Source organism: Halichoerus grypus, chromosome 11, assembly GCF_964656455.1.
Source record: "Halichoerus grypus chromosome 11, mHalGry1.hap1.1, whole genome shotgun sequence".
Lineage (NCBI taxonomy): Eukaryota > Metazoa > Chordata > Mammalia > Carnivora > Phocidae > Halichoerus > Halichoerus grypus.
The window spans coordinates 110,211,761-110,233,703 of NC_135722.1; the positions used below are offsets into that span (position 1 = coordinate 110,211,761).

Consider the following 21,943-nt stretch of genomic DNA (forward strand, 5'->3'; position numbering starts at 1 on the left):
GTGCTTGGGGCGCCTGGGTGGCTCAGATGGTTAAGCATCTGCCTTCGGCTCAGGTCATGATCCCAGGGTCCTGGGATCGAGTCCCGCATCAGGCTCTCTGCTCCGCGGGGAGCCTGCTTCTCCCTCTGCCTCTCTCTCTCTCTCTGTCTCTTATGAATAAATAAATAAAATCTTTAAAAAAAATTAAAAAAAAGAGATAAGTGCTTGTCATTCTCTAGTAATTTGAATTTTTTAAAACTTATTCATACATTAAAAACTCCAATTTTATATGAAAACTGTATTAATAAAACCATCTGACCAAATACAAAGTCATCCAGCCATATACCAATATATATAACTTTCGCTTAAAAATAGGCAGAATATGATTTTAGAACTATATTAAACTTTCAAAGCATTTGAATATGTGAATATCATGAGGTTTTTAGTTAATGCCATTAAACCTTAAATGTCATTTAACCAGGAGGTAAAACAGTACCATAACAGAAGTATTCCAAAGAGTTGGCAGAAGGTCAGACTACGAAGTAAGGAAGGTCATGTGCAATGTGGTACAAAGAGGACATTTTTAAAGACTATGGGAATGAGGAAAGAATAGACACTGAAGAGCCTCTCTGAAAATTGCCTTGTTTTACTGAAACTTGCACTGAGTTATAGAGCAGACAATAAATATAGAGATAAGCCAAAAACATTACATAGTGTTGGGTCCTAGAGAATTAAAACAGGCTGATGTGTTGGTGCTGTTTGGTGGCCCAGAAAGACCTCTATGAAACTGCAGTATTGTAAGTTAACATCTGAATGACAGAGAGGAGTTATCCATCTAAAAAAAAAAAAAAAAGGATTCAACATGTCCATGCAACACCCGGTGCTCATTACAACAGGTAATGTATGCAAGTGTTGAATCACTGTTATTTTTCACCTGAAACTAACACTGTATGCTAATTATACTTGAATTTTAATAAGATAACATTTTTCTAAAAAAAAAAGTATTAAAGGGAATAATAATAATAATCTTGGAGAACTAAGAACTATTATTCAGGTCGTTGGAAGATAACCCTATATTAAATAAAGTCTCCAGAAAAGGATCCAAGAAAAAGGAGGGAAAGCACAGAGTAAACAGATGGTGCAAAGGTGCTAAGGCTGTTTTGGCACTAACGCCCAGAGGCAAGCAAGAATGGCACAAGATGGGGTCAGAGAAGCAAGCAGAGTCTTGTCAGCTTATGTAAGGAATCTGGAGTTTATTTTAAGTGTTTTGAGAGATTTTTGAGATCTTATGTAAAAATGGAGATGGTTTGGTTTCACTTTTTTAAAGATTACACAGCTGTACAAAGAGAATGGATCAGAAAGGAAACAAGCACTCAAGTAGGGAGACCAAATAAGAACAAACATTTCTAGCGCTTCTGTTCCAGAAGCTATTTAAGGCCTGGGGCACAACCATAAACAACATAAATATGTGCCCCCATGTGACTTATATTCTAGTTGAACATCAGTTAATAACAGTATGTCAGATGGTAGTCACAGTATGGAGGAAAACAAACAAGGTAAAGGAGTATGAGTACGTTATTTTATACAGAGCGCTCAGGGAAATCCTCGCTGAAAAAATGACATCTGAGCAGAGAAGTGGGGAAGATAATGGGGGAGGGAGAGAGCTCCCTTGGAAGAAGGAACAGCAAGTGCAAAGGTCCTGAGATTGCAGAAACTCACTGAGGGCTCTGGAAGAACAGGAATAAAGGGCTATCATGGTTGGAAAGGACTGAAAGAGGGTGGGAGTGGAAGGAGAGGAGATCTAAGGGGGGAACCAAGGACCGGAAGATGTAAGACCCTTTAAGACAAGGTAAGGACTCAGGCCCATGAGATGCCATCACAAGACTGAACTGAGGAGCAATATGATCTAACTTGTATTCCTAAAGGCACTCTGGTTGCTATGCTGGGAAGAAACTGGGAGTGGAAAAGAAAAGAAGCCTGAAGAGCAGTAATCCTGCTCTGAGACAGTGGCTTAAACAGAGGGGGCAGATGGTAGTGGAGGTGAGAAGTGGATTCTGAATATATCTGAGGGCAGAGCCAAAGCTACGGCAGTGACTGAGGTGAGAAGAGATAATAGTTTGCATTCGGCTGGTAGCAAATTAATTCAGAGCAAATTTTAGAGATGGAGCGAAAGAACCTGCTGGTCGATGGGAGTACGGGGAGTGAAAAACAAAGAGAAAAGGTTTCTTTGGGGTGTTTGGTTTGAGCAGCTGAGTGGATACTGGCATAGCTGAGTCAGAAGTTCTGTACTGGTCCTGGTAAATTTGCAATATGACATTGCTGTGAAAACATCAAATAAGCACTTGGACATATGAGTTTCGAATTCCAGGAAGAGGTCAGGGCTCAGAACAGGAGATCAAAGAGTCAGGCATTTAGAGATGACACTGCAAGTCAGGGATGGGCTGAATTTACCAAGAGAGAGGATGTAGTGGAAGGAAGAAGAGGCCAACATTTCAAAGACATGCAGAGAAACAGCCAGTAGAGGAAAATCACAAGGAATAGCCTGAAAGGGCTGAGGACTGAAAGAAGAAACATAATCACCAAGACAAGAAAGTAGAGAGCATTTAAAGGAAGAAGAAAGAACAGTGTTGCTGAGAGATGAAATAAGCCAAAAGCACAGAAGTCACTACTGAACACAGCAATATGGCAGAAGACACGGCCGAACGTACCGAGAGCGAGCTCATGGGACCACCAGGACGGACGCACAGACGAGCAGGACACAGAGGGAGTGCCGAGGGACTGGGTTACTGCCGTCTCTCACGAGGGACACGCTGCCCACACGTCCTGCTGCAGAAGCAGCTAGAGAGGGAAACGTGTGTAGGACAGGGGTATGGAGAAGGGGATGATGGCAGGAATAAAACACAAAGGGCAGACGGGCTGGCCTTTCATAGGGCAAGGCCGTCACCCATGGACAGAAGGGAGAGCAAAACGAACAGAGTGCCCGTGCTACCACCTGGAAGGTTTGATGACGACAAGTGCAAAACTCCTGTCTCACGGCTTCTGTTTTCTCAAAAAAGGCTGTTAAAAGGCTACTTCCATCAGCCAACTTCCAAGTGGTAAATACAGGGACTGTTTTCATATTTATTAAATAAATATGCCTACCCTGCACAATTACTTACCATGTGTGTCTATATTTGGCAACACGTTAAATGTCTCAGTCCCAAGATTCAGTATGCTCCTGAGTATTTTTTAACATGGACACTAACATCTTTTTTCAAACACCTCATTTTCCAGAATCAAAAGTTAGATATTTTTAACACTTAAAGGAGTCAGACACTCAAAATGCACTTTATACATGAATGGTTCAACTAGCAAACTACTGAAATATGAGAACCAGCTAAAGCACTTCACACGTCAGCTTATTAGAATGCATATCGTTTGACTGGTACCAGCAGCTCTCCCCTCATTTCTGGTAGCAGTCCTTCCCCCACCCAGGATTTCTTTGGGGGAAACTGCAGTTTCATGTATTTCTAGCAGGATTAGCTGCAGAGGGGATCGTGTTACCCAAGCCGAGCACAGCAGAGTCCTTCCTGGGATTCTGAAGGTGAGGCTGGGAGGGAAAGTTCTCTTTCATCACAAGCTTTAAATGCTACCCCAGGAGGTCGGCAGCCTTATGCACAGAATACACATGAACCCCCAGACTAAGGGCAACACACAGGCAGGAAGGAGAGAACAGGGACACAAATATGAAGAGAGAAGAGGAGAGAGAGAAGAGAAACAGAGAGAGACCAAGAAAGAGTCCACGAGACCCACAGGCGCTGAGGCCAGCCGCCCTGCCTCTTCCTTTCTGAATACTGGCTCTAGCTTTTTCCGTTTCACTGGAGTGACTCTGAGCTGGGCGTCTGTCACCTGCAACCAGGAGTTAGGTGTATAAACATTCTGCCAGACCTGAGTATAAGTAATCCAGGAGACAGACGTTCCATCAGAGATAGACAGGGAGACATTTCCCCCTCATGCTTAAGGAAAGGGAAGCCCAGAGCAGGCGCAGATGCATCTCCACAGACCCATCAGCAGCCAACCGAGTGACCGGTCTAACCGGAGCCTCAAAATGCCTGCGCACGTGTGCACACGTGTGTTCTGCCAGAGGGTAAAGCAGAAGACGGCCGATAGATGTGGGCTGAATGCTGTCCCCCAAAAAAGAGAAGCTGAAGCCATAATGGCAATACCTCAGAGTGTGACCTGACGTGGAAACAGGGTCCCGCCAGATGGAACTACTTAGCTTCCGGTGAGGTCAGACTGGGGTAGGCCCCTCATAAGAAGTCAGACAGGGAAGAAAGAGATACACAGGGAAAATGCCATTTGGATCAAGCAGCTGTAAGCCAAGAAAGACCAGACAGCCAGCAAACCACCAGAATCCACGGAGGGGCAGGGAGGGGTTCTGCGACAGGGTTCGGAGGGAGCGTGGCCTTGTGGAAACATTGATCTTGGACTTCCAGCCTCCAAAACCGAGAAACGACACATCTCTGTTGCATGAAGCCACCTGGTTTGTGATACTTACGGAAGACCCAGGAAACTAATATATTCGGTGAGGGTGGGGAAGAATGTGTGTTTGAAATAACTTAATCTAAGGTTTAAGGATACATCTTATTAATAAGAACATGAACAATGGAGCTGGGTTTGCATTCTGTCATTTATTAGCTGTGGGATTCTGCTTCCTCAGAAGTAGCCCCTCATAGTGCTACCCTGAGGATTAAGAGCAGATATGAGTGCAGCGCATAGTGACGGCAATTTAAGGGTTAGCTGCCGTTAGATCACCATGAACGCCGAGTTTACAGGAGAGAGCGTGTCCACTAGAGTAAAACTGAAGCTAAGACAACTCCTCAAAATACGACCTGCTGTATCAGCCCCAACAGCTTTACAGCGAACACTGAATGATTCCTCAGTAAAGGTTTCCAGGGAGGAGCGTGGAAAACCCAGGATATTTTTTTTCAATTTCCTAAAATTCTGTGCTAAGCTTGTTTATATGAAAAATTCTTATTTAATGAAAACATACACTATAAAAAATTTTTAAAATTTCAACATAAAATTTAACAATGAATAAAATGTTAAAAGAAATAGAGAATTTCTAGAAAAAAATGTCAGCATACTTTTTTACTTAATGCCAGATTCTTCATTTCCAAACTTCCTGTGGTTTAGAATAAAGATTCGCTCTTCTTGGATCACTCCATACTTCAACTAAAATACTTTACATCGTCTTTCCCTAACACAGTTTTCCCAAATTCTCTTCAGCAAATCATAACATGGTATACTTTATTGACAAATGAGTAACTTTTAGCTCTTTCTGATAAGACTATCTGAGAGATTTTAAAAATGGACTGCACAGATTGTAACCCAAAAGACAAACAAAGCCTTCATTTTTTGTTGTAGAGCAAAAATAATTCATTTTGAAGGCTTTTCCCCCTCCAGAAGTATGATTATTTCTTTGTTTTACTTTAATTATCTAAGTCCTAATTAAAAACGAATGCATAAATGTCTAAAGGGCTTTCACCATAAAACGACTTTTTAAGTTTCAAACCGTAACTAAGTCCAGGATGTGAACTAAGCACTGGACTTGCAGTCCCACCCAACACACATTCTCGAACCCACAGAGATCTGCAGACACGCACAACGAAGGAGACGCCCTTCCGGCCTTGCCAAGCGAGGCGTCCACGGAAAGCACGGGGATGCGGGGCGGGGCGGGGCGGCCGAGGACTCACCCAGGGCTCTGCAGGCGAACAGAGCCATGGCGCTCTGCAGTCTGTCCGGCCGGAGGGCCTGCACCACGAGAAGCTGCGGACAAAGCGCAGAGCAGTTTCAGCAGGAAAGCCCCCGAGCCCGCTTCCAACAAGCCTTAACGCTGGTGAGCTAAACCAGCTCTGCCCAACCACGTCCACGGCGAACGCTGTGCACGTCCGTACACAGGGCGTCTCACAGGCCGTCACACAGAGCATCACAGAGGCCGTCTCACAGGCCGTCTCACAAGCAGTCACACAGAGCGTCACACAGGCTGTCACACACAGCATCTCACAGGCCGTCACACAGGCCGTCTCACAGACCGTCTCACAGGCCGTCTCACAAGCCGTCACACAGAGCGTCTCACAGAGCGTCTCACAGGCCGTCACACAGAGCGTCACACAGGCCGTCACATAGAGCGTCTCACAGGCCGTCACACAGAGTGTCTCACAGGCCGTCACACAGGCCGTCTCACAGACCGTCTCACAGGCCGTCTCACAAGCCGTCACACAGAGCATCTCACAGGCCGTCACACAGAGCGTCACACAGGCCGTCACACAGAGCGTCACACAGGCCGTCTCACAGAGCGTCTCACAGGCCGTCTCACAGACCGTCTCACAGAGTGTCTCACAGGCCGTCACATAGAGCGTCACACAGGCCGTCACACAGAGCATCTCACAGACCGTCTCACAGAGCGTCTCACAGGCCGTCACACAGAGCGTCTCACAGACCGTCACACAGGCCGTCACACAGACCGTCTCACAGGCCATCACACAGAGCGTCTCACAGGCCGTCACACAGGCCGTCACACAGACCATCTCACAGGCCGTCACACAGAGCGTCTCATAGGCCGTCACACAGAGCGTCTCACAGGCCGTCACAAAGGCCGTCTCACAGAGCGTCACACAGGCCGTCTCACAGGCCATCACACAGGCCGTCACACAGAGCGTCTCACAGGCCGTCACACAGAGCGTCTCACAGGCCGTCACACAGGCCGTCTCACAGGCTGTCACACAGAGCGTCACTCAGACCATCTCACAGGCCGTCACACACAGCGTCTCACAGGCCGTCACACAGGCCATCTCACAGGCTGTCACACAGAGCGTCACTCAGACCATCTCACAGGCCGTCACACAGAGCGTCTCACAGGCCATCTCACAGCGTCACACAGGCCGTCACACAGACCGTCTCACAGAGCGTCTCACAGACCGTCTCACAGGCCGTCACACAGAGCGTCTCACAGGCCGTCACACAGGCCGTCTCACAGGCCGTCACACAGAGCATCACACAGGCTGTCACACAGAGCGTCTCACAGGCCGTCACACAGGCCGTCTCACAAGCCGTCACACAGAGCGTCTCACAGGCCGTCTCACAGCGTCTCACAGGCCGTCTCACAGGCCGTCACACAGAGCGTCTCACAGAGCGTCTCACAGAGCGTCTCACAGGCCGTCACACAGACCATCTCACAGGCCGTCTCACAGGCCGTCTCACAAGCCGTCACACAGAGCGTCTCACAGGCCGTCACACAGAGCGTCACACAGGCTGTCACACAGAGCGTCTCACAGACCGCCACACAGAGCGTCTCACAGGCCGTCACACAGAGCGTCACACAGAGCGTCTCACAGGCCGTCACACAGGCCGTCTCACAAGCCGTCACACAGAGCATCTCACAGGCCGTCACACAGAGCGTCACACAGGCTCACACAGAGCGTCACACAGAGCGTCTCACAGGCCGTCACACAGACCGTCTCACAGAACGTCTCAGAGACCGTCACACAGAGCGTCACACAGGCCGTCACACAGAGCGTCTCACAGACCGTCTCACAGGCCGTCACACAGAGCGTCTCACAGGCCGTCACACAGAGCATCTCACAGGCCGTCACACAGACCGTCTCACAGAGCGTCTCACAGGGTGTCACATAGAGCTTCACACAGAGCATCTCACAGAGCGTCTCACAAGCCGTCACACAGCGTCTCACAGGCCGTCTCACAGGCCGTCACACAGGCCGTCACACAGAGCGTCTCACAGGCCGTCACACAGAGCGTCTCACAGGCCGTCACACAGAGCGTCTCACAGGCCGTCACACAGAGCGTCTCACAGGCCGTCACACAGAGCGTCTCACAGGCCGTCACAAAGGCCGTCACACAGAGCCTCACACAGGCCGTCTCACAGGCCGTCACACAGGCCGTCACACAGAGCGTCTCACAGGCCGTCACACAGAGCGTCTCACAGGCCGTCACACAGGCCGTCTCACAGGCTGTCACACAGAGCGTCACTCAGACCATCTCACAGGCCGTCACACACAGCCTCTCACAGGCCGTCACACAGGCCGTCTCACAGGCTGTCACACAGAGCGTCACTCAGACCATCTCACAGGCCGTCACACAGAGCGTCTCACAGGCCATCTCACAGCGTCACACAGGCCGTCACACAGACCGTCTCACAGAGCGTCTCACAGACCGTCTCACAGGCCGTCACACAGAGCGTCTCACAGGCCGTCACACAGGCCGTCTCACAGGCCGTCACACAGAGCATCACACAGGCTGTCACACAGAGCGTCTCACAGGCCGTCACACAGGCCGTCTCACAAGCCGTCACACAGAGCGTCTCACAGGCCGTCTCACAGCGTCTCACAGGCCGTCTCACAGGCCGTCACACAGAGCGTCTCACAGAGCGTCTCACAGACCGTCTCACAGGCCGTCACACAGAGCGTCTCACAGGCCGTCACACAGGCCGTCTCACAGGCCGTCACACAGAGCATCACACAGGCCGTCACACAGAGCGTCTCACAGGCCGTCACACAGGCCGTCTCACAGGCCGTCACACAGAGCGTCTCACAGGCCGTCTCACAGCGTCTCACAGGCCGTCTCACAGCGTCTCACAGGCCGTCTCACAGGCCGTCACACAGAGCGTCTCACAGAGCGTCTCACAGACCGTCTCACAGGCCGTCACACAGGCCATCTCACAGGCCATCTCATAGGCCGTCTCACAAGCCGTCACACAGAGCGTCTCACAGGCCGTCACACAGAGCGTCTCACAGACCGTCTCACAGGCCGTCTCACAAGCCGTCACACAGACCGTCACACAGGCTGTCACACAGAGCGTCTCACAGACCGTCTCACAGACCGCCACACAGAGCGTCTCACAGGCCGTCACACAGAGCGTCTCACAGGCCGTCACACAGGCCGTCTCACAAGCCGTCACACAGAGCATCTCACAGGCCGTCACACAGAGCGTCACACAGGCTCACACAGAGCGTCACACAGAGCGTCTCACAGGCCGTCACACAGACCGTCTCACAGAGCGTCTCAGAGACCGTCACACAGAGCGTCACACAGGCCGTCACACAGAGCGTCTCACAGACCGTCTCACAGGCCGTCACACAGAGCGTCTCACAGGCCGTCACACAGAGCGTCTCACAGGCCGTCACACAGACCGTCTCACAGAGCGTCTCACAGAGCGTCTCACAGGCCGTCACATAGAGCTTCACACAGAGCATCTCACAGAGCGTCTCACAGGCCGTCTCACAGGCCGTCACACAGAGCGTCTCACAGGCCGTCACACAGAGCGTCTCACAGGCCGTCACAAAGGCCGTCACACAGAGCCTCACACAGGCCGTCTCACACAGGCCGTCTCACAGGCCGTCACACAGGCCGTCACACAGAGCGTCTCACAGGCCGTCACACAGAGCGTCTCACAGGCCGTCACACAGGCCGTCTCACAGGCCGTCACACAGAGCGTCACACAGAGCGTCACTCAGACCGTCTCACAGGCCGTCACACACAGCGTCTCACAGGCCGTCACACAGGCCGTCTCACAGGCTGTCACACAGAGCGTCACTCAGACCATCTCACAGGCCGTCACACAGACCGTCTCAGAGACCGTCTCACAGGCCGTCACACAGAGCGTCTCACAGGCCGTCACACAGGCCGTCTCACAGGCCGTCACACAGAGCATCACACAGGCTGTCACACAGAGCGTCTCACAGGCCGTCACACAGGCCGTCTCACAAGCCGTCACACAGAGCGTCTCACAGGCCGTCTCACAGCGTCTCACAGGCCGTCTCACAGGCCGTCACACAGAGCGTCTCACAGAGCGTCTCACAGAGCGTCTCACAGGCCGTCACACAGACCATCTCACAGGCCGTCTCACAAGCCGTCACACAGAGCGTCTCACAGGCCGTCACACAGAGCGTCACACAGGCCGTCACACAGAGCGTCTCACAGACCGTCTCACAGGCCGTCACACAGAGCGTCTCACAGGCCGTCACACAGAGCGTCTCACAGGCCGTCACACAGAGCGTCACACAGGCCGTCACACAGAGCATCTCACAGGCCGTCACACAGGCCGTCTCACAGACCATCTCACAGGCCGTCTCACAAGCCGTCACACAGAGCGTCTCACAGAGCGTCTCACAGGCCGTCACACAGAGCGTCACACAGGCCGTCACACAGAGCGTCTCACAGGCCGTCACACAGAGTGTCTCACAGGCCGTCACACAGGCCGTCTCACAGGCCGTCTCACAGGCCGTCACACAGAGCATCTCACAGGCCGTCACACAGAGCGTCACACAGGCCGTCACACAGAGCGTCTCACAGACCGTCACACAGAGCGTCTCACAGGCCGTCACACAGAGCGTCTCACACGCCGTCACACAGAGCGTCTCACAGGCCGTCTCACAGGCCGTCACACAGAGCGTCTCACAGGCCGTCACACAGCTGCGCACGAGGACCTGTGTGTGGTCGTGAGGACCGCACGAAAGCCCGTGGACTTGACCACACGCGGGAGTGCAGCACTCCCCGTGGACGGCAGCCCGCGCCGGGGCAAGACCTCCACACGGAGGGTCCGGGACCCCGCCCCAGGGCGCCCAGTGCGGGCGCGCGTGAGCAAGGCGGCCCCGCAGGGCTCTGCGTCCAGGCGGACTCCCTGGGGGCGGGGGCGGGGGCAGAGGGCAGGCGGATGGCGACCCTGAGCAGCAGCTCCGCCTGGATTGCGGGGCACACGCCCAAAGCCGTCCCCACAGTAACGCGCTGAGGGACGGACGGACGTCAGACATTTTTAGGCAGTTCGGTAACTCACCTGCTGAAAGGAGGACACTTTCTTCGCCAGAGCAGATGGAAACTCGTGCTCACACGCTGAATTGTGGTAGTAGGTCCGCCACAGAGCCGCGTCGTCCAAGCACAGGGTCTGATAGAGACTGGGCAGCGCCACCTGCAACACAGCAAGACGGGCCGCAGAGCGCGACTAGCAGACGCCGCGGGTGCGCGCGCGGTGCGTGCGCGGGGTGCGTGTGCGTGCGCGGGGTGCGTGTGCACATGTGTGGGGGTGCGCGTGCGTGGCGCTGCGCGTGCGTGGGGTGCACGCGTGTGTGGGGGTGCGCGTGCGTGCGTGGGGTGTGTGCGCGTGTGGAGTGCGTGTGCACGTGGGGGGGTGTGTGGGCGTGTGCGCGCGTGTGTGTGGGGTGCGTGCGTGTGCACGTGTGGGGGTTGCGTGTGCCTGTGGGGGCTGTGCGCGCGCGTGGAGGTGCGTGGGCGCGCGCGGCTGCGGATCAACGGAGGCGGTTACGGACGGACGTCTCCCCGCCGTCCTGCCTTCCCGTGGGCTCATCTAATCCTGCCTACGTCAGAAGTGTGGTCGACCTGCCCAACCCAGAATTGGATAAAATCAAACACTTCCAGCCGGTGTTTGCAAGTGAGCGCGTCCGGTCGGTGTGTGCACACGCTGCCCAACGGCCCGCTGGTGGCCGCGCACGACAAGCGCCGCCGCCCGCGCCACGGCGGGTTATACATCACGCCCGGCCTCCCAGCGCGTCCAGTCCTTGTGGGAGCGCCGTCCGCCCGCCCCCCGCACTCCGCGGCGTCGCCCTCGCAAGCACGTTGCTTCCTTCGTCCGCAGCCTTCCGACCCTCTGCTTCCCGGGCTCCAGCCGCGCTCCCGCCTCAGTCCCCCCGGGGCTCTCCCCGCACAGTCCTCTCCTCCTGCGCACCGAGGACCCGCTCTCCCGAACTCCGTTCTTCATCTTGCTCAGCCTCACCGAGGTACCGACAAAATCGTATTTAATAAGTGCCTCGATAAGCATTTATACTGTGAAACAGTTACCCTAATGAAATAAATCCACATTAACTCACAAGTTACCATTTTTTTTTGTAGCGAGAACACTCAGAATCTACTCTCTTAGTAAACTGAAAGTATATTAAGCAGTACTGTTAACATAGAGCCACCAGGTTACGCTAGGTTCTCCAGAACTCACCTTATTTTCAAACATTTGTACCCAGTGTCCAACTTCTCCCCATTTCACACCACCCTCAGCTCCTGGCAACCTCCATCCCCCTTGCAGCTGTTCTGAGTTCTAATTTTTGTGGATGAATAATACCCCATTATAGATGGATAGATCACATTCTCTTCATCCATCATCCACTGATGGGTGCTCTCAATTACAGTAATAAACATGCGAGTGTAGGTATCTCTTAGATACTGATTTCATTTCCTTGGGATGTATGCCCAGAAGTAGGAAGTAGGGCTGCTGAAGCATACAGTACTTCTATTTTTAATTTTTTGAGGACCCTCCATAGTGTTTTTCATAATGGCTGCACCAATGTGTATTTTCACCAATGCTGCACATTCTCCCTTTCCTCATAAGCTCGCCAGCACTTGTTATCTCTTGTCTTTCCAATTACAGCCCTCCTAAGACTTGTGGACTGATACCTCACTGTGAGTTAATTTGCATTTCCCTAATGATTAATGATGTTGAGCACCTTTTTTGTGTATCTGTCGGCCATTTGTATAACTTCTTCAAAAAAATGTCTGTTCAGGTCCTTTGCCCATTAAAAAACAATTTTTTTAGTATAGTATACTTTTTTTGAGATGCGACATCAGTCTCAGGTGCACAACACAGTGATTCAAATCTCTGAACTATGCTGTGCTCGTGCAAGTGTAGCACCACCTGCCCCCACACAACTACTACTCAACACCCTGACCACACCCCTTGCTGTGCCTTCTACTCCCATGACTTACTCGCCCCACAGCCTCACCCATTTTGCCATCCCCCCTTCCCTCCAGCAGCCTCTCCCCCAGACTTTTACCAACACGGGGCTACAAGATCAGAAATGTAAATCTGTATAGATGGAGAACTTCTATTGAAAATAATGGTGAATTCGGAAGACCTGTATCTGGAATACTAGAATGTCACATAATATAAACCCAAATCAAATACTTAAGGATGCTTCATCCAAGTAGCTATATTCATTTCTAAATAACCCATTATATTGCCCAAATTTCATTATGTAACTTAACTAAAATTAAACTTATACAGCAGAAAACTAAGTACATTTCACGTTATTTTTAATAAGTGATCTAAGCCTATTAGGATAACACTTGATGGTAGCCTATTAAATTTAGTGGCAATTAGTGTATAAGGGCCTACTGCTACCAATTTATGCTACACATTGTATAACCAAGATGTTTTTGGCTAGGAATCCGAGGCAGTGAGGTGGCGTGCTGGTTTCACGTTAGACTCTGGTCAAATCCCCAGGCCTATACTCAGTGTGGCGCCAGCCGTATCACACTCGAGTACCTGCTAGATTCTCTACAGGCAGGTGTGCTCAGCACAGTCTCTTCCTATCAGAAAACATCGACTTGTCACTCTACGGGCACTGTGCTGACTAGTCATAGGCACTAAGTATATGACTAATGAGAAAAACGACGGACTGGTAACAGAGCAGAATCGACTGACTTGATTCAACAGGTATTCGTGAACAGCCGGCAGTCCAGAGTGGTGAACAGCTCCGACTCGACCACAAAGAGCCCCATTTCAAATCCTGACTCTACTTTCCAAGTGACCACGTCGCTCTGTGCCTGGTTTCCTCACCTGTCAGGTGAGGACAGTAACAGCAGGTACCTCATCGGGCTGTAACAGTCGGTGAGGTGATCTCCTTTCAAATTCTGCATAATGCCGTGCACCCAGTAAGTCACCAGTAAGTGACCAGGAACCGCGAGCCGCCCCTGCAGCCTTTACTACGTGCCATGCGACAGCAGCTGCACCGGGCAGGGGAGGGACGACGGGGAACAGACAGACGGACACATTCTGACAGAAGTCTGTCTGTCTTGTCTTTGGCTCCCCACAGAAGCACCCAGGAGGCCTGAGTCCAGAACGCAGACAGAACTGTTGGCAGCTGAACTTCGGAACCGCGCTTCTGCCCCACGGCCCGCGCCCCGCAGCCTGCCCTTGGCACCCACCTCACACTTGGGAATGGGGAGTCGGGGGAGACAGAGAGAAGGAAAACACTGTAGTTGGAAAATCGAGAAACTGAGGGCTTGGACCTTGGTGTCAGAAGGCCTGAACTGAAATCACAGCTCCCAAACCTCCCACCTGTTTGATCCTGGCTCAATTATTTAGCCTCGCTCCACCTCCTGTTCCTCTTTTCTAAAACAGGCATAATTACGGCCTCATCAGGTTATTGTGATGATAAAGTAAGATAATACATGTGAAGTATTTAGGATGATTGCTTGGCACATAATAGGTCTTCAAAAATTGTGTTAAATTAAGAAAAAACCTTAGGCTCATTCATTTAACTCACTACTACTGACTTTCATTTCTCATCTGTAAAAAGAGAATTTAATAATACCTGTCTCTTAAGGTTGGTATGATAACTAAATAAGAAAATTCACATAGAATCACTAAATTGTATGCCTGAAACTAATATTGCACTATATGTTAACTAACTGTAATTTAAATAAAAACAAAAAAAATAAATGAGATAATCCACTTAAAAATGTTTTATAAACTGATAATAAAACATTAATGTGTATTATAAACCTTCTTTGAATAGGAAAGCTGTCTTCCCTAAATATTTTGCATTTCTTTACTTAAATAGAAATGAGTATGTGAAAAAACAAGCATCATTACAATTTTTAGGTTACAAAAGTAAGATGTTTCCCCAAGTGTGACTGGAGATCAGCTGTTCAAACAATAATTATTACTTTTCCCATTAGGAGTTTATGAGCCAGGTCTTATAACTGTGTCAAAAGTGTTTCACTAGGTGACAAACTCCTAGAAAGAAGGAACAAAGACTTTTATACATCTGTGCTCTCCACTGTCAACCAGCATATTATAAATACTTAATAAATACCTTAACTCAATAGAATATATGAACAATGCAAAACTTACATCACCTATTTTGTCATTAGCTTGTCCACTCATAATCTTAATTTGTGCAACCAAAAAAAGTACCTAACAGAAAACTAACTATGCATCTGGAGTACAGGGGGCACTTACTGAATAATCAAAGGAATGTACGAGTCAGGTTTTGCACTGGGTGTCAGGACATCAAGTTTGACAAGGCACGGATCCTCATCTCAGTGCACTTACAACCTGGGAGAAGAGGCAGACACACTGCATCGTTCTGACTCAGTATGACAGGTGCTATGATGTAGGGATGTTCAAGATGTATGCCAACAGAAGAGACAGAATGAAGAAGGTAAGTCTTCAAATGTGAAATCGATGTCTGACAGGTAAACACAGCCACAGGGCATTCCAGGTAGAGGGAGCAGCAACGCGAACTGTAAGTGCAAGAAACAGTGAGGGGTGGACTGGAGATAAAATGGAAGAGGTGGGCAAGGAGCAGGTCATGGGCTGTCTTATCTTTCATGCAGATGTCGATGGACTTTATCCTGTGAGTGACAGAAGCCATCAGAAGGTTTTAACAGAGTGCAAACTGAATTATAAGTCAACTTTAAAACATAGAGGACACAGTGAAACAGAGAGGCCTGAGGTCAGAAGCAGAGGCTCTGCAGCAAAGCCCAGGTGAATGATGAGAGTCAAAACTCGGGGAGTGATCGCAAGGATGGAGAGGAGCTGCGGGTGAGGGATATTTCAAAGATGAATAAAAGAGAAACAGTTTGAATTTGAAACTCCTAAGCATCATACTGCATCTCATTACCAATCCTGAATTATTCTATAAATAAAGCCTCCACGTTCCATATTAGATCTTTTGTTTACTTATCCTTCTATTCCCTGTGGGTGTGCAGCACAGAATCTTGTGCAATGGAGACCAAATATGTATATGTTGAATGAAAGATTTAACTAAGGATTAAAGGACTAATCAGAATAGAATAATTCTCTGATATCCTTTTACCCAGGGATTTGATGGCATATACACAGAAATATCAACACTGAGTATTAATAGGGAGCACGTAAAAAAAAATAAACAGATAACTCAAATAGAGAAGTTTAAGTACTCCCCACAGTAGAAAAGTCATGAATACCTTCAGTGTCGCCACCGCCCAGCTTCGTTCCTGGTCTATCCAAGACGGGAGCTGATCCCGGATCCTCTGCTGAGAGTCCTTTATAAGAGCAATTATTCTCTTTGGTATATTTGGTAAAATTCAAACTTAGAAAAATCAACAAGTGACTACTAGCTAATTTTACGAACACTGATTTGAAAACTCATTCTATGTATTATTACTTAATTTATTTTACTATTGTAAAATTCTATATAACAAGGTATAGACAACCATTTACACAAATGTTGCATTCGTTTTCATTGTGCATAATCTTTTATGAAACTTCAGAAAAATGTAATAAAATAAAAAATTGCCATAAATTTTACATTATTTTTAATAATATCTTGCATTTCAGACATAATCTAGATTTTGCATTACAGTTTGGGTATGCTGCTTTGAAGAAAAATATTATTCATTACATGTGCAAATAGAAAATTAGTAAAGAAAAAGCTAAATTTGAATGAAGTTACCAAAAATTTTTTTAAAAATTTTAAACTTCAGTTTTAGGGAATTTTCCTAGTCATAACACAAAATTTTATTTTTCCAGGATTATAAAGTATATTACTTTCTTAGTATCTAATTAGTATTATTCTCATAAGAATATATGTCTCTAAGGACAAAAAATATTTAGGTCCATTTTATAGTACAGTAATAGAGGCAAGGACCTATTGCTCTAGTTAAAGTATAATTTCAACAGTACTTTAAAATTCCTCTGAAGCAAATAATATCTCATGAAGTCAAAGCCAGAACTATTTTCCCTAAGAGTGAAAGAATTTTATTATTTTTACTTACAGCTCTCCGCAACATGTCTCCAACAAACACACCTGTAAACGTATCCCATTCCTATTGAATAAAAATATGAGTAAAACAAAAAATATAAAAATACAACCAGTTAACAGAATTTTCTCAATTTCCCTAAAAGATAGCTTACAGTGCAGCTTTCTAAGGACATGGAAAAAAAATAGAACTCATGTCACATCTTCCCACTTCTGGTACAACATTAACATCAAGAATGAGTTCAGGTACAACATAACACATTCCTATGCAAAGTACGAGAAATCATTTTATTAAAGCAAAAAATGTAACTACAATTTCTCTCCCTATATATATAATGTTTCAACATCGAAAAATTTACATGTCATGTTCAGTCAGCATTTGTCTTAATTTGCCCCATTACATGCCATTTTTCACTAATAAATAAGCAATAAAGTGCACCAAAAATTTAAAAATTGTGTATGCTGGGAAAAAATAGAGAAAAGTACTTCCATTAACTTATCTTTTCCAACAAATTAGAACACTGCCATTATTCTTTTTTTAAATTAATCCACGGAATCATGACTGACCCAGGGTTACAGAATCTAGTACTCCAATAAAATCTGTCTTTACCCTGAACTTGCCCAAGATAATAATGGGCACTATCATATTCTTTGTTACATATTTTTCAGCAAATAAAGAAAAAACATACAAAATTTGAGAGCAATATAGAAAAAAAACAAAATTACTTCCTGCTTCCACCCAGCATGACCACTTACTGAAATTATACAGTCACAAGAGACTAGAAATGATTACTATTACTAGGTGGGAGTCAGAGAAAAATGTTCTCCTTTCCCAATAATTACATATACTCCAACAGGGAACACTAGGGAATATTAAATCTTACACAGTGTGGAACGTACTGATCATGGTGAAAAACATGATACAGGAGGGGGGAAAGGCATCAAAGCTAATGGTGGAAATAAAAGGAGTCAAATTAACAAATTTAGGAGAAACAATACAAGTCAGCCAGCGCATGTGGAATTAGAAACAAAGAGAGAAAATAGGCATGTGGAAAGGTCTGCGTTCTTTTAAGTATACAAATAAGGAGAACCCAGGACATGAAATTTGACCACGTAGAGGTGAAGGTCAAAGCTCACTGTCCATATACTATTCCCTCCCACCCTGCTACTCTACTCACTTGATGATAATGGCATCAAAACCAGAAAATCACTTACAAATAATTTGTTTTTAAATGTTAGAATCACACCAGAGATGGATTAGTTAGCTCTAACTTGAAGGAGGTTCTTTTCAAGTTGGAGAGAGGATGATTGTCAGACCAGAAATAAAGTTACAGACAAAGAAGATAAATTATACATAAAAAAGACTAACATAAGGCTTTGGGCCCCAGGAAGCCTCTGAGAACTGCCCACCCTCTTGCTTCACATGCTGACTCGGAGCAAGTCAGTGAAGGGAATAAATGAGGCCGCTATACACCCATGTTGCTCCACTTTGTACGTGTGTTAGCTCCACTGCCCGTACGAGCAGGACAAGCAGGGCACAGGGGTCTAGAAAGGTCCAGAAGCACTGTGGTAAGCCACGCTGCCTCACCATACCTCTGAATAAATACTTGGCTCACCCAGAGGGGAGAAGCAGAAATCAGCATCTTACACTAAATTCTAACTTAGTAAAAAATTAACAGGTTGATAGATAATTTCCAGACTAAAGTTATTTGTAATCCAACCATAAATCTGCCCATTACCAAACTTCTATGTAACTCTAACATTTTCCTCCTTTATTCCCACTTACATTTTCTTGAAAAAGTTCAGGATGCATGCCTCGAACAAAATGCAAAGCGAACATCAACTGATCAGCCTAAAAAGAATAACAAATGTTATCTTGCTGTTTCTAAATTTGTGTTTTTGGAAAAGCATAGTCCTGAAATTTCAGTTCACAAAATCTGTGTTCTATCTTTAAATTATCTACTTTTAGCAATATAAGAAATGACTATTCAGGTGGCACCTAAACAGAACACTTCTGAGTGGCAGGCGGGAAGGATAGAGAAAGTACCCAAAGTTTTAGAGAAAGTACCCAAAGTTTTAGAGAAAATGCTAAAGATTAGTCATCGTATACAACCCATTAAAAAAATGTGTTTATTTAACTAGCTGAAATCCAATTTTGAGGTCTGAATCAGTCATTACCAAGAAGATCAACCTCCTGCATTAGTTTTCTTCAATTTGTCACTGGGTATGCTTACATGATCCAGAACATTCTATATGCCCCTAAATCAAGACATTTCATTTCTAGAAAGTTATGCAAAGGGATGATGAATGTATTCATAGATAAGAAATGAGGATACTTAATGCAAGATTTTTTATTATGGAGGAAAAACTGAAACAACCTAAATGTTCAAAAGTTTATCATAAACAATATTCAAATGAAAATATATAGCATAGCCCATACAATGGAAGGAGAGGCAATATGTTTACATAAACATATATGGATATATATCTGCAGAAAAAAATTGGAAAATTGGTATCAATTTTTATCAGTGATTTATTTTTACAACTATGGGTTATTTTTGGTTTCTTCCTTTTTTCTTGTGTATTTTGTAAATTTTCTAAAATAAGCTTCTCTCATTTCTGTTACAAAATACAGTAAATGCTTATTAACAACACCAACAAGCCTATCTACTCAAGCACCACCTTTTCCCACCAGTTTATAATTTAAGCATTTTATATAGCTTCTCCCATACTATAAATAACACTTTATATCTAATACATGCTTATGATTATAAATCTACACATAGACTAACTGTAAGGGCTGTAAAGATTACCAGCAGGTAACCTCCTTGCCTGCAAGAAAATCACCCCTCTGTTGGAAAGATTCAGTGTCTTAAGTAATACAATACAGAGGAATAACTGACTTCATGAAAGTGTATGTTGTGTATGTATACACAGCAAGTACTCAACAAATGCCTATTAAGTGAATAAATAAAAACCATGTGTTTACAACCATAACATAGTCAAGGACTTAAAAAAAAATTCTCAAAATAGAAAAATTTTAAGCAGATGGCCATCACTCGGTGTGGAAAGAAAGGTACAACCAACCACCATGTATAGGAAGTAAGTCCCATGTGACTTGAAACTATAAAAATCAAGACATGCCATCTGGGGGCTGTGCAGCATTCTTAGGTGTCAGAAAGTACAAATTCAGGTTTGGGGTTGAACGGTGACTGGCTGGGTAAGCCTCTAAGATGTTTATTTTACACATTAATGGATATTTAAAATGCATCCCTCCTCTAAGGTAAAGAAATAAGGATTAAGGTATACACACAAAGTCACACGCAGTATTCCTACATTTATCTTAGCCATTTCTTCCTTTGACCTGAGGAAAAATAACGCAGTCTCCAGGGTTAATGAAGAAAAGGCCAGGCCCTGCCACTATGATTCTCAGATTAGCCGCTGTGGTCAGTGAGCTAACTGTTCATTATTACTGAGGCAAAGCTCCAAAATGTTGGCAGAAAGTAAGCCACATAATATACAGTCAATAAATGGATAATGGTGGCCCCCCTTCTCTCTGTGCTCGGTCCCAGAACACATCGTGGCCTTAGGGATCAGCATATAATCACACGGAGCCAACTCTATGATATCCTCCACAGATAATGGCATACGTACCCCATGACCTAAACCAGGCTCCCTGGGATCTCTGTCAATGGCTTTCCCAACCAAAGATGGCCAAAGAAGCTGTTGCTGGCAGCCGTCTTTAGCCATATGTATTTAAGAGTAACAGTATAATAAAGAACAATTATGACTCAGAAATACTCCTAAAAATACAATTTACTGAGAGACAAGAGAACACATAATTTCCAAATAAACTGGAGCCAAGTTAAGAATGAATAAACCAAGCTTACAGATTTTCTACATACTTACTTCAAACAATAACAACAATAAAAAAACCTGTCAATATCCAGTTGAGAAAATATTTTGTACCTCTAATGTCCTTGGATCTACACTGCTCATCAGATCAGAAAATTTAGGTGTTTCAGTTCAATGTCAATTTATCTCATTACACTTGGGTTCTGTTACAAATTTCTTTACTATCAAGGGGATATATAATAAGCAGAATCTCAACTGATCATCGACAAAATGAGCTGAATGAAGGAAAATCCTAAGAGACGCCTGCACAGTATAAATCAGTAGCATCGATTCATATGAGATACGGGAATCCTAAAGTCCACTTCTTGGCTGGGATAGGGTTCACATTTCCAGATGCGACGATTTTGTTTCCCCCACACTATCAGCCTGAGTCTCCGGCATCAAGCAGAGTGGCTTTAAATTCCAGTTCCAACATCCTCTACATCTGAAAAACCTACAGAAAGGTGCTAGCTCTAGATCTTGATTTCCTCCTTTCTAGAATGGTATTGTTGTAGGAATTAAATAACAATGTATGTAAGATACTTGTACAGTGCCTGGAACATTGTAATGTGACAGATAATAACTACCCACTTTATAGTAACCTGATGTACTACATAATACTGTATTGAAGAGGAAATTTATCTTAAAGAATTCTATAAACCTCATGATTCTCAGAGATTAAGAAGCAGTAGAAAGAATAATAAATCTATTTCTTTTATTGGTACTCTACACTATTCATCGCTTTCAAATACATTCAAGGAAAAGTATAAAACAGATGTTACCATACGAAGCCTTGCTCTAATCTAAAGAATACCGAGATAGCATAGAACTTGAGTACTCACATTTGTGCTTGAAGTTAAGTCCCACATTTTATTTTATTTTATTTTTTTTTTTTTTAAAGATTTTATTTATTTATTTGACAGGGAGAGACAGTCAGAGAGAGAACACAAGCAGGGTAAGTGGGAGAGAGAGAAGCAGGCCTCCCGCCGAGCAGGGAGCCCGATATGGGGCTCGATCCCAGGACCCCGGGATCATGACCCGAGCCGAAGGCAGACGCTTAACGACTGAGCCACCCAGGCGCCCCGTTAAGTCCCACATTTTAATGAACAATTCTACACAATCCAATTCTACTTATAGAAAATCTAAAGGGTTAGATGCTAGGTTTCAAAATTTTCTAAGCAGAAGAGATGATCTAAATTATCAGGATTCATTTTAATAGCAACAAGTTATAAAATTTATAAACATCCAATCAGAGAAATTCC

General features: G+C 46.0%; 1 protein-coding gene across 5 annotated transcripts in view; it reads right to left on the reverse strand.

Moving 5' to 3' along the window:
- DYNC2H1 (dynein cytoplasmic 2 heavy chain 1) overlaps positions 1–21,943 on the reverse strand; it is a 310,954-nt gene that overhangs the window by 146,883 nt on the left and 142,128 nt on the right. For all 5 annotated transcript variants that reach the window (XM_078059076.1, XM_078059074.1, XM_078059073.1 and 2 more), the window contains 5 exons: positions 18,574–18,639; positions 16,804–16,854; positions 15,994–16,071; positions 10,811–10,942; positions 5,715–5,787 (listed from right to left, as the gene is read on the reverse strand). In XM_078059076.1, the coding sequence (XP_077915202.1) occupies positions 5,715–5,787; positions 10,811–10,942; positions 15,994–16,071; positions 16,804–16,854; positions 18,574–18,639 (400 nt within the window). The remainder of the gene's footprint in view (positions 1–5,714; positions 5,788–10,810; positions 10,943–15,993; positions 16,072–16,803; positions 16,855–18,573; positions 18,640–21,943) is intronic.